The 13,799-nt window shown below is 45.2% G+C and overlaps 2 protein-coding genes across 9 annotated transcripts in view; one reads left to right on the top strand and one right to left on the bottom strand.

Moving 5' to 3' along the window:
- The window catches only part of LOC144768773 (uncharacterized), a 9,320,023-nt gene that overhangs the window by 6,414,611 nt on the left and 2,891,613 nt on the right, over nucleotides 1-13,799 (top strand). The window lies entirely within an intron of this gene.
- Nucleotides 9,443-11,838, bottom strand: LOC144767076 (E3 SUMO-protein ligase KIAA1586-like). Its single transcript, XM_078650702.1, is given in 2 exon segments — nucleotides 9,443-10,515; nucleotides 10,518-11,838. Coding segments are annotated over 2 exon segments (2,394 nt in total).

Raw genomic sequence — 13,799 nt, 5'->3', positions numbered from 1 at the left:
AGCTCTTAGAAGATCTGCGAGCATCAGTAAAATGCAAACTCTTTGACTCTGTGTAACTTGGCAAACCAACTTTATGAGCAAGGTAATAAAGCTGGCAAAATTGATCTATTGGCTGTCCCAGATGCGTGACAACCCTCGGGTGGTGCCAGCGATACTAACCTCCAAAGGTAGACTCACACAGAAGTCAAAAGAAATTGCAGAGACCTTCTCAAACCATTACCGTACTTTATATAGCCTCAGACCTCCACCACTGCATGAGATCACCCTCCCAATAGTGACAGACTTGCCAATCCATTCACTCTCTTGAACCCAACGTGAGGACCCCGAGGCACCTCTCACTCAAGATGTGCTACACGAAGCAATCACAGCCGCTCCTTAAGGAAAGTCTCCTGGTTGCAATGGGTTCCCACTGGAACTCTTTAAAAAGTTCTCCTCTCTCATGACACCTTATTTACTATGCCTCATTAAAGAAGTGGGTTACCCAAAGTCTCAGCCGCCCAACCTCAGAAATGCGACCATCACCACAGTCCTGAAACTAGTCAAGCCAGCAAAACATTACTCCGCCTATGGACTGATTTCTCTTATAAATACAGAGGCTAAACTCTTGGCAATGGTGATGGCCATGAGACAAAATGCCGTCATTAAACAATTGGTCCCTGAGGATTAGAATGGCTTTATGCCTGGCAGAAGCTTTGTCCCACTTAGACAAATTGCAGGACCCAACGGCCCTCCTTCTGGTCGACTATGAAAAAGCCTTTACTATAGTTCACTGGCCCTTCTTGTTTCAAATACTCAAGTGCATGAACTTTGGCCCTAGATTCCTTGCAATGATTGGGGTTTTGTATGACCCCTCCACTACAAGAGTGAGGGTGAATGGGATACTATGCACACCCTTCCCTATTCAGCATGGTACAAGGCAGGGCTGCCCTCTGTCTCCCCTCCTTTTTTCTCTGGTGATAGAACTACTGGCAAGCTGGATTCGGGTGGACACCCACGCACAGGGTATTTCCTGGTCCCTGCAACATGAAGATAGAGTAGCCCTTTACGCCAATGACAAGCTATTGTACATGCAATCAGCTTTGACAATGTTATCATGCTGGATCCAAATCCTAAACCTTTAAGGTGATGCCCCAGGACTTACGGTGTCATACGGTTCATACTTTCTCAGTAAAACTGTGTGTTTGTTGGACAACATATATGTCAAAATTGTGCAAGACTGAGTCCATGCACACCATCACAATATGGTGGCCTACGTCCTGGCTATCTCACAGTGTACCTTTAAGGTAGCAAAGTAACAGATGGTATGTGCAACTTCAGGACATGACAACCCTGACTTACCAAGGAATTTGTGGAAACAGATCGTGAACCCTTTCAATTGCTAACTCATGCATGCCCAAAGGTAGACACAAGAAATACTCGAATTGGCATTTAAATATTTATTGAAGCAATAAGATTCTCTGTCAGGACCGGAGGCTCAGATTATGCTTTTCTTCCTTTGCTTTATTTTACATGTCCAACAAACAGCAGCCAGAAAAACAATAAAAATAATTTTTTCCATCAATAAACACAGAAAACCAACATTAAATCTTTGTAAACAATAAAGTTCTGATCTCAAAAACATCAACTCCCATCAGTCCCTGGGAGGATACAGCAACATAGTCCTTTCACACTGTCCATGCACTCCTTGAAAGGTCCTCCATCTTATGAAACCCTCTTCTTTCTTCGCTGCTGGGCAGCCAGTTAAGTGCTGTTTTTCCTTCTCTGGAAATTGCTTGTGTTCTTAGGGTGTGAATTGCCTTAATTCTCTGTGGGGTTTTATTTATGGGGATCATGTGTCTCTCTATTGTATTCTTGGCCAAGTGTGGTATATTTCTTTACACAGATCCCCAGACTTCTGGAGCGTTCGCTCACTCCTTTCGCGGCCTGTCCCACTTGCGGTGGGGCCCGTTGCCTGCCAGGGGGCGCCCTTGCGTTTCGCTTCTCCCGCGGCACAAAAGTTCTCTCCTGAGGAGATCGCACTGTGGGAGCCGAGTCCGCTGGAGCCTGGCCCCTACCACCATAACCTGAATGCCTGTGAGGGTCCGTATCAGCCCCATCTTTGCTCTAATTACGCCCCAGGGTCCGTATCACGGAGATTGTACTCGCCTACGGGCAGGAAAAGGTTTTTCACAGCGCGCTGGGTGGTGGTTTGGCCTGGTCTACTTAAGGGCCTGCACGCTAGGGGTGTGTGCACCACCCACGGCGGCCGGTCAGCAATTACAATCCTTGCAGTTCTCTGGTTCTGCCCCAATTTAACAGGCTTTGCCGGTCTGTGCTTGCTCACAAAGTTGTCCTGTTGAGTTCGACGCTGATAAACCTCAGATAGTCAGGCGCTTGGGCCCCAGCAGATAGTAGTAGCCTTTTTGGGTGTGCTGGGGACAATGAACCAGGGGAATTACTGTGAGGAGGAGAAATCCACCCAATACTTACCCTTGGATGATGATTTCTTCGAGGCTGTGGATAGTTCCATTTGTAGGTGTGTGAACGAGGTAATGGCCCCTACGGAAGAGCGCATCTTTAACCGCATTATTGCGGAGTGCGCTAAACTGGCACAGGCCCACTTGGGAGTGGTTACCCCCATATCAGCCCTCCCAGAGGAGGGTGCCCCCCTAAGAAAGTGTGTGGGGAGGGTGGTTCGGATCAAAAAATCGGTTCAAAAACTGTATGACCAGTGTACAAGAATGGATGACCAGAAACTACCTCATGATGAATGCTGGAAAGACTGAAGTCATGCTTTTCGGCAAAGCCAACCAAATCTGGTCATCAGACTGGTGGCCAAACTCCCTCGGTCCCTGCCCCGCCCCCAAGCCTTTTGTCAGGAACCTGGGAGTAATACTAGACGACAAGCTGACCATGTTTGAACACATTAAGAAAACAGTGGGAAACAGCTATGGCCAGATGCGAAGTCTGAGGAAGATCTTTAAATGGATCCCACTCTCAGCACGCATGCCCCTAGTCCAGGGACTTATTGTTAACAGGATGGACTATGGGAACGCCCTGTTCTCAGCCATCAACCTAACATTATTGAATCGACTGCAGGTCCTCCAAAACACCGCTGCTAGGCTAGTACTAGATCTACCTCCTCGCACCCCCTCAGCAGCCTGTCTCAGGGCACTGCACTGGCTCCCCATACAAACACGCATAAAGTTCAAACTCTGTTGCCTAGTCCATAAGGCAGTCAATGGCCATGGACCTGTCTATCTCGAACAGAAGCTCAAGGCCCATGTCCCAAGTAGGACATTACGCTCCTCCAGTAAAGCCCTTCTCTCCGTTCCCAGAGTTCGAACAGTGAGAAACGGAGATAGAGCCTTCAGCATAACCGCCCCAGAAGCATGGAACTCTCTCCTCATTCAACTGAGAGTAGAGCCAGATCATACTAAATTCCAAAAACTACTAAAAACCTGGCTCTTTTAGTCAGCTGAGCCCTCTTACTTCCTGATCAGTTGGTCATAAGGATCCTTGTTATCTGCCAGCGCTCTGAGACCTTCGGGTGATTTATGCGCGATACAAATGAAATAAAATGGAAAAAATGGAAATGGTTCGGAGGGGGCACAGGGGGTGGATAAGGACGCCTTTGAGTGCCTAAAAAGTGCCTTCCTGGCTAAGTCCGGACAGCCTCCTTCCGTGTCTCCCCCGCCACCAAAACCTGCAGCATCTATGGCACCTCCTTCCCCGTCGCATGATGGGGTTTCCCCGACCGATTCCGATGACGAGGTGACCTTGCGTCCTTGGCGCCTAGCCAGTTCCGCGGGCACGTTGCCTCAGGATGAATCAGGGATGTTGTGCCGGATGCAATTATGCATCCGCGCTCCGCATCCTGGACACTTGGGGACAAGGTGGCCAAGTTCGTGGTGGGACGCCTCCGTAAGCCTCTGAAAAAGGAAGCGCGGGGATGCCTCCGGGCGGAATGTCCCCATCCCATGTGGGACGCCCGAGCTTGACTCAAAAATGGCTACCTTCCTGGCCAAGTATGTGAAAGATCCCCGGAAAGGGGTAGATAGATCCTGGCACTAATGCCAGAATAAGCTCTTGGATGCCATAGGCCCGATGACCATAATTCTTGATATGGAGAAGAGGCGAAGGTTACTGGGTCGGTCAAATCCCCGAGGTGCTATCTAATTGGGCACAGAGGGCCATAATTTTCATGGGGAATGTTAACTGCACCCTATCGACTGAGTGTAGTCGCTCCTTGCTAATAAAGCTTGATCCGAAGCTGGGGGATTTGGCTTCTTCTGAAGCAGTCGCAGTGGCCCAAGGGGGTCTTTTCAGGGAACCCTTTGTAAAAGAGTTAGGGAAGTTTGTGGCCACCTTTACGTCATTAGATAAAGCGCAGTCTAACATCAAGAGAGTTTTCCAAACTCGTTTTTTCCAAGGGGCCGGTCGCGAGAGGGGCCGCACGACTGGCCGTGGTGGTCAGCATTCTGGCAACAAGGGACATGGCTCCGGGCGAGGGCAGTACAACTCCTCGGCCAACTTCAATAACTTCTACCCTACCAGAGGGCTGTGTTACTGGGGCCGCGGCGGCTTCAAGAACAACGCCGACGGTGGCCAGTCAGGCGGTAAGTGTCATCATTGCGGCAGACGGTATCTCTTATGGAAACTCTGGGATTCATCATCAATGGGCAGAAGTCGGTCCTCTTACCAACCAGAAGCCTCGTCTTCCTCGGATTCGTGGTGGATTCCGTCCAGACCTCCTTAAGTCTTCCATCTCGCAAAATGGCCAAGATCCGTCACACATTTAGACAGACCTTTCCAGACCCCAGACCTCCCTACGGCAGATTGCCCGAGTGGTGGGCCTCCTATCCTCCTCCATTCAGGCAATCTTCCCGGGCCTGTTGCATTATCGTGCCTTACAGCGTCTGAAAGTGCATCATCTCAGAAATGGGTTATCATACGATCAAACGGTTCCCTTGTCCGAGGAGGCCAAAGAGGAGATGTCATGGTGGTTGACACAAATGGAAGCCTGGAACGGGCGTGTGATCTTCGGCTTGGCACCAGTCCTGGTCATAGAGTTGGACGCAAGCAGGTCTGATGGGGTGCCCGTTGTGGGAAATTCTCCACAGGTGGTGTGTGGTCATTAGAGGAGCAAAGACTGCATATCAATTGCCTGGAACTTCTGGTGGGTTCTTTCGGCGTTCGTTGTTGGACCAGGCATCAGGCGAGCTTGTGCGTCTTGCTGAAGATGGACAACGTCTCAGCGGTCCGTTACATCAATCGCATGGGGGGTCCTCGGTCCCGAGCATTGGCGGACGTCGCCAAGGAGTTTTGGGAATACTTCCTGGCACACCAAGTCTCGATGACAGCAGAGTATCTCTCAGGCCAGGCCAACCAAGTGGCAGATTGGCATTCCAGGTATCTGAGGGATTCCAGCCTTTGGAAGCTGGATGTTCGGGTCTTCCAGTGGTTAAGTGATTGCTGGGGCCCGTTCTCGGTGGACCTTTTTGCGTCCTGTCTCGATCACCATCTCCCGTGCTTCTTCAGTTTGAGGCCCGACCCTCTAGCGGAGGCCACGGACGCCTTCCTTCAGGACTGGAGTCAGGAGAGGGGTTATGCCTTCCCACCGTTCTCGATGGTGGTAAGGACAGCAGCTCAGAACCAACTCCTGGGAGCAGAAGTGGTGGTGGTAACCCCATGTTGGAGGTCCCAAGTGTGGTTTACAGTTCTTTTGGAACTTTCTTGGGATTTTCCAATCCTACTCCCCCCACTTCCTCATCTTCTTCTGAACCCAGACGCAGAACAGCATTATCTCGTTCGTCAAGGATCTCTCCGCCTCATGACATGGAGCCTTTCAGGAGACGTTGGTTGCTCCCAGGCCTTTCAGGATTGGCTCAGAACCTCTTGTCAAAGGCCTGGACGGACAGTACATTGAAACAATATCGGTCTGCCTGGACTAAATGGATGTGTTGGTGTCTTCGACGGGACCTGGATCCCGTGGTCGCCGGCATTGTTCCCATGTTAAACTTTCTAGCGGACCTTGCTACGGAGGGTCTGGCTTCCCGTTCGATTAACGCTGTTCGCTCGCCGATTTCTGCGGCTCATTGCCCTGTGGACGGTGAAGCAATTGGGGAGCATCCGTTCGTCTGTCGGCTTTTATGGGGTATTTGCCTGTCTCTACCTCCGGAACCTCAATACTCGGTCCTTTGGGATGTCAATTTGGTCTTGAATCTCTTTTTATCTTGGCAACCTAATAAGTATCTCTCTTTAAAGGAGCTTTCTGCTAAGCTAGCCATGCTGCTATGTTGGTTTCCTGTCGCAGTGTCTCGGACCTCCGTGCTTTGGATATTACTGCAAGAGTTTTTTCTCCAGAAGGGGTTATGTTCACAGTGGGTCGTTGTACCAAGTCGAACTCGAGGACAATTTCATACCCAGCTTTTTCGGATGTGCCCAAACTGTGTGTGGTGAATTGTCTTTAATACTATGAGGATATGACTCTGGAACTACGCCCTCTGGGTGAGCGGCAACAGCTAATTGCCTTACGGAAACCGCACAAAGCTGTCTCGTCACCCACTTTAGCCAGGTGGGTGCGGTGGGTCATGCAAGTGGCGGGTATTGATATGAAACAGTTTGGAGCGCACTCAGCTAGGGGCGCGATGGTTTCCAGCTTGGTAGAATGATAGACCAAATCTGTGAATGCCCAAAAATGAAATGTCACTCAGGATGATGTCAATAACAGACAAAACTATGTTACCCAGAGAAATATTCTATTGGATAATACAGTCATACCATTGTCAACTACTGATTGAGCCTTTTCTAAATTTGCTCTGTAAATTTCACATATTCTCTGAGCAGCTGTGAAACGTTCCACACTTCATTGTATATTGCAAACAAAAAGTGTTTTTGACGTGGCTTTCGAAAATCTAACAGAAAAACCTGTAGGATCTTGTCATCAGACAGAAGAGACAAGTGTTGTTTCACCTCAGCGAAAATTGAATGTTCCAGCCATTCTAGGTTAGGGCTGGGCAAAATATGCATTATCGTGTTACGCAAATCTCCACGAAACGGTAAAAAATCTCAGCGAACACGCAGACATTCCACGAACAAGCGGCATTGCTTGTTCGCGATGCTTTTTTACTATTTGCAATCGATGTTTGCGTGCTCGGGGGGAAATATCTCGCAAACACGCATTTGAGAACGCAAAAAAGCATAAAAATTCACGAAGTCGCGGAACTCAGAATTTTGCGTTCTCCGCGGAACGCAAAATTCTGCAAATTCACCGAGCGGAATGGAATTTACCGCCCAGGCCTACTCTAGGTACAACTTTCCACCGCTGTATGTTGTGACCACTGCTGCATGTTGTGTCTGTACATAACTTGGATCTGGCCTATTTATACTGAACCCTTTTGTGCCTAGCATCCATTAGTATTTAACGGCCACACTAACCGTTCTTCTGAATTGGAACATGAACAATTGTTTGTCCCATTTCTAAGCATGTTATCAAACGTGTCCTCTGTGTAATTTGTGAATCACTGCCAATTTGCAAAGTGCGCAAAAGTCGGAATGTTTGATGTATTTAGATACTTTATCTTGGCCAAGCCGAGACAGGATGCCTGCTGCACAGTTTTATTCAGGAGAATTAGTTGTTTTGGTATGAAGAATGCTCTAAACTAAGCCTCGTTCTCTTGAACCTGCCAATTTCTAGTTCCCCATACAGATTTTTTTCAAAACATATTTTATTGGGATTTTTGTAGTACCACTTGGGCAATTGCCTGACATATACCATGAGGAGACGAGATACTGGCAAATGACCAAATATGACACTATCATTGGGTACAAATTGTATACAGAAATGAAGATGAAAAACAAAACTTTACGCAGACTTTCCCACCCCACCCCCACTGGTAAGCATGTATGATTACAGCTGTCCGTCTTAAAAAGGAGAACCCAATTTCATACATTATGGCCCCCAACCTCTCAAGGAAGCTGCTTTTAATGGGGTTTGCCAGGGAAGAGGAGGAAGGTCTATGCCACTGTATTTAGTCCATCTCAACCAGATTTTGCTATGTTTTTGAGTACGACCCAGTGCCTTGAAGACCGCTATCTCTGCACCCATGTAGTTGTCTAGTTCCTTCCGCCATTTCCCTATTGTCGGTGGGGAAGTTCCTTTCCATAGCTGGGCAATATCACATTTGGCAATTTTGAGTGCAAGAAAGAGTAAATGTTGTTTGTAACGGTTCCCTCTGTTACAGTGCTTAATTTGTAAAATATGAAGTGCAGGTGATCAAATGTTTGTCAGAGGCCACACCTACTTTCTCTGGCTCCGCCCACTTCATCCACTGGCTCCACCCACTTACTATATTAGCTCCACCCACATTTTCAACTGCCACTGCTAAAAGTCAGAGGTAATATATATCTGGCTGATCCGAATTTCAGCAAGGGAGCCTTCCTCATAGTAAGGTTTTGATAGGAGGTTCCCTTGCCCTGTGAATATTTTGAAAAAGATTAACTCAAAAGTGCATTTAAAGCACAATTTTGGACTAAATTAGCTAAAATCACTAATGCATTGAAAAGGGACAATTTCAGTGCAGTATGTGCTGATTTGGTGAAAGGACAATTCTGGGGTAGGGGTATGCCATTTTTAACAGTCAATGAGTTCTAAGGTACAACTTTTACATAGCTTATGTGCCAAAATAAACCAAAATGTTGTGAAAACACTCGAAACGGAGAAAGTGAATAACATCATGCAATGTACTTGAATTAGTCAGTCATGGCACTTCCAGTGGCCGAAGGGGTATGTGGTTCTTCAGTAGAGTATTTTGTTAGAAAAAAATGAAAAAAGAGGATTACCAAGTGGGCTTGTTACTATAACTTAGTCCTATATGTGCATTTATTAGACACAGATTAGTTAAATAAAATATGGAACTATGCAGTTCTGTATCACACATACACGACAGATTAGAAAAGAGGCATATATTCCAAATATGACTTTTTAAATAAAGATTTGTATCTTACCATAAAGCTCAGAAAAATGTAATCTCCACCAAAAGGACCTAGAGCTACCTAGGCCAAAGGAATAGGTAATGACGAGGCAGTTTGAATTTCACAGTATTGCAAGTAAGTCATAGCTATTAGTGCAAAATGGCCATAGTCAGTGCCATACAAAATCTAAACATATAAAGACAAAATAATGTAACATAAAACATATAAATACAAATAAATATGTTCTAAAATGAAAAAGCAAGGTAAGTCTTATAAAAACAAAATAAATTATATAAAATATAATAAATATAACATCCAAACCAAGAGACAACTATAATAAAATAATAAATAAATTGACACTGTCAATCAATGCAAATTATTAACCTATATAAAGTACACAACAATTACATTTCCCCAAAAGTCCAGTAAAGCCTAACTTTTTTAAAACATTGCAATGACCCATTTTTCAGTTGGACTGGGCTGGCATCTATTTTTCTAGAAAAGACCACACACAGTCTAAATCACTTGTGCATTCCAAGTCCTCCTCTTTCCTTGCTTTACTCCTAGTGTCATCAGCTGCTCTCCGTCCTTTTGCAAGCCATGACTGAACATAGGGGATTGGATTGAATCTCTGAAATGGTGGACCAACAAGATTTAAAAACATTAAAGAAGATATTGTTTCAGTCAGCAATGATGCTCTTGTAGATGTGCAAATAAGATTCATTTGAGAAAAGCCCTGCTCACATTCTGCAGTACTGATAGCAATAGTGTGCAAGGCCATCAAAAGCTCCTTGAACTGCCTTTTAATTTCTTTTCCTCCAGATTCTTTATACTCTCTGTACGCACGTATGGTTTCTCGGCTGGCAATGTTGAATCTTTTACACAGAGACTCAATGTCACTTTCGCCATAAAGAACAGGTAGCTCATCAGGCCAGTATTGTTTGTATAAAACTTTCACTTCATTAATCAGTGTATCATAGTCAGCCTTTTTGTCAGCAGAATTAGTACCGCCTGTAGACAACAAACGATTTCTCAGATTTTCTGCAAGGCTACGAAAAAACTGTCCCTGTTCAATGATTTTGTCAGTGGTCTTTCCTTTGTGCAGCATCACACCCTGGAATATATTTTCTTCCATTGCCTTTTTACACTGTGAGAAATGCTTCCCTTGCCTGTCTACCATTGCCTCAAACACTGCTAATTGCCGACAAATAGCCCGATGAGCATCAATGAGTGTAGAATCACGTTTCTGTAACTCGAGTGATAACTCTGATAACTCCTGAAGAGCATCATACATGAGGCCAAGATTAGCAACAAACTGGATAGATGATAATCGCCTTCCTAGGCCTGTGTACATATTTCGATTGGAACTGTCACGGGAAGCATCAACAGCTGCACTAGTAAAATGCTTGTAGAGAGCAGGATAAGCATTCCAAACAGCCTCTACTGTTCTAAAGCTTGATGCAACCCAACGTGTATCTAACACTCTACCTATTCTGCAAAGCTGAATGTCAAGAACTTCTGCACACTCCTTTAGCTCCAAACGGTTTTTAACTGATGTGGCAGCAGAGAATATAGCTTGTCGAGTAAGTTTTTGAAGTGATTTGTAGCGCCAATATCTTTCATGATATCATGAACGGCAAGTTCCAGGCGATGTGCTGAGCAGTGCCAGGCTACAATATTGGGAGAGATTTTTTCTTGCAACCTCTTTACAACACCACTGTGACGGCCAAACATCACTGAAGCTCCATCGCAGGCAACTGAAATCAGGCATTTGGAGAGAAAGTCCTCACTTATATTAATAGTATCTTTTTTTAGAGCAGACAGTAAACTGCTTACTATGCTGTCAGCTGACAAATCACTCAGCTCAATGAGGTCAACAAAAATATTAGCTGGGGAGTCCATGACAGGTAGCTGCATTCGCATGGACACAATTAAAGAACTTTTCCTATTTAACGCAGTGCCTTCATCTAGTAAAATACTTATTTTTGGGGAAAGTTCAATAATTTGAGCAAATATCTTCCTCTTCCTTTCTGAGGATATGTGGCGTTGTATGTTTGAGCAAGCTACATTGGAGTGCAAAATTCGACCCATATCCAGTCCATTTAACTGGTGGCAGTCTATCTCTGTTTCAAAACCATACGCTGGCCTGTTCTGCTTTGCTTCCTTATAAGCTACACGGAATATTCTGGATGTTGATGACATTTGTAAAGATTGAGCTTTTGCAGTTACTTGCAATAAAGAATCTTTTTTTGCATTTTCTAAGATTTTTAAAGTTGCAACATGAGCCTTGCTTTGTGCATGTTCTCTAATCTTTTTTCTCAACGATTTTTGCTGTTGTTGTAGATTAGTTCCATATGCCTTCACAATAGAGTCAGTCCATTCTTTGGACAATTTCATTCCCCTGGATTTCTCAGCACCAAGATCACGGACTTGGCGACACACAGAACAGCCAAGGTTAGGGCCTTTAACAATTAACCACGGATGCTTGCGTTGGAAATATATCTTTTGATCATGTTTCCAACCTTTAGGAAGAATGCCTTTCCTAAAAACTCTGTCTGAATGTGGTTTCAGCGATAATGTTTCAAATTGTTTGCTAGTGCTTGGAGTTTCCTCTGTCTCAGTAGCAATCTCCACAGCATGATGCTGGTCATCTCGGAGAGGACTATCTTGTGTCTTTTCTTCTGTAGGTGTGATAACACTGCTGCTAGTAGTGGTGTCCCTCTCATCTAGTGCCTTCTCTCGCACTTCATCTTCTGTGTTGTTCCCTTCATCCACCGGAAGTACATGGTCTTTTTTAGCTACTTTATTGGTAGGCTCCCCATCATCTTTGGGCTTAAATTTTGTGAAGTAGCTTGAAATCTTCTTCTGCCCACTGTGTGACATTCTAGGGAAGCAAAGTGAAATGAAACATGCTAGACATGTGCGAAGTGTGATGTCAATTCATCTAAGTAATTACATGCACAATAATTTTTTTTGCAGTTTGCTCCAAAGAAATATCTGCATCTGCACATATATTACCATCTACAACTGACTACAAGTATAATCCAAATGGATCTTATTTTGCCCACCCAAATTCAGACCTTTTCCAATTCATACGCCTGCCTGCCCTGCAGCACTCACTGAAAAGAGGCACAAAGTCTTTAAAGTTTGCCTCACTTTTAAGCTTTGGCTTCCTGTAGTATGACAACTAAAGCAGGGTAAGGTGGAAGTGTGCAAAGTTAGTTACACACTGTGATTCACAAAAAGTATTCATTAATTGACACTCAAGGCCAGAATGGGAACCCAAAGCAGCCATGGCAAGTTTTGTTAGACCAGCCCCCATACAGTGCATAGCAAGCAAGCTTAATGACTGCTAGAGATGTTTGCATGGGGGTCATTCTCCCCTCAAGAACATTTTTTAAAAAGAAAAACTAAAATGGTGCATAACATATTTTCTTAACATATTTAGCTGTATCAACTTTCAAAGCATAGTAAATCGTAAACCTAAATGAGGACCTGCATAGCCACCAAGGCCAGAAAGCATGGAAATGTGTGTCACACATAAGCATCCATTCCAGGCCATAAAGCGTGAAAATGTCACACATAAGTACCCAGGTCAGAAAGCATGGTAATCTCACACTTAAGTACTAGTCTCAGACAACTTGGAAATGTCAGACAAAGGCACCCAGGCCAGAAATCATAGAAACGTCAGACAAAGGCACCCAGGCCAGAAATCATGGAAATGTCACACAAAGGCACCCAGGCTAGAAATCATGGAAACGTCAGCCAAAGGCACCCAGCCTCAGGCCAGAAATCTTGGAAACATCACACAAAGGCACCCCGGAAAGAAATGATGGAAACGTCATACAAAGTCAACCAACCAGGCCAGAAAGCATAGAAACATCACACAAAGGCACTCAAGCGACAAAGCATGAAAATGTCAAAGAAAGGCACCCAAGCCAGTGGTGCTGGAACAATTTCTAGAGTGTTGGTGCTGCCCTCAATGTTACATCACTGAAGAAGTCATAAGATTGTGAAAAACACAAACATACACTAAGGACAAACATAGCAAATGAGCCTTGCTCATTCCGGCAGAGGTGGCGAGTATGTGGTATGTTGCAGTAGATCATTTAGAAGCCCACTGCTTGTTGAGTGGTATTGGTGAACTCAACTGTATGAACCAAAGCTTTCCACAATAGTAAACTCACCACCCCAAGTACCTCAACTTCCTTCTCTATCCAGTGCTGTGGTAGAATTCCTGCATATCAGCTGATGCTGTGGAGTCTGGACAGTTGAATAGCTACCAGACATTGGTAGTTGTTATTTGTTAATGATATGTATGTAGGCATACTGGTATAGTAGCTCAACGAAACAGCTGTAACGATTCAAGATGGCTTGACATAGGTCTTTCAAGCAAAGTGAGCCCTATGAGGAAGAGAAGTTGTATAGGGAGGGACGGTCACGGGACCCTACGCCTGCCGTAACATTTGGTATGTTTACTTTGGTTACGGTACCTCCAGGGCTTGGCACTTTAACTTAAGGCAATCTCAGGAATGGGCTGGCGAGGTGAGCTGGCATTCTTCGAAATGGGGAAAACGGACTTACCCAAATCCAGTAAGCAGACCCATGCCTTGGGTTAGGTAAGGCCTCAAGGGCACTTTGCAAGCAGCATGTAGGGCTGTACTAAATGCTTAGAGAGTTAAACTGCAAGCTATCTCAACTCAAGCCTCTCCCAGAGATGCTGTGCTGGCTGGCAGGGGTTCTTTATTGAGCTTCCTGCAACAGCTATTAGGTCTGTATCATGAATGAGGGATAACTTTACATCTATGTTCAGACTTGAGCACCTGTGCAGACTTATTTACCAC

The sequence above is a fragment of the Lissotriton helveticus genome, chromosome 7, assembly GCF_964261635.1.
Source record: "Lissotriton helveticus chromosome 7, aLisHel1.1, whole genome shotgun sequence".
Lineage (NCBI taxonomy): Eukaryota > Metazoa > Chordata > Amphibia > Caudata > Salamandridae > Lissotriton > Lissotriton helveticus.
Note: the sequence above shows the minus strand (reverse complement) of the source record. Positions and strands in the feature narration are given on the sequence as shown.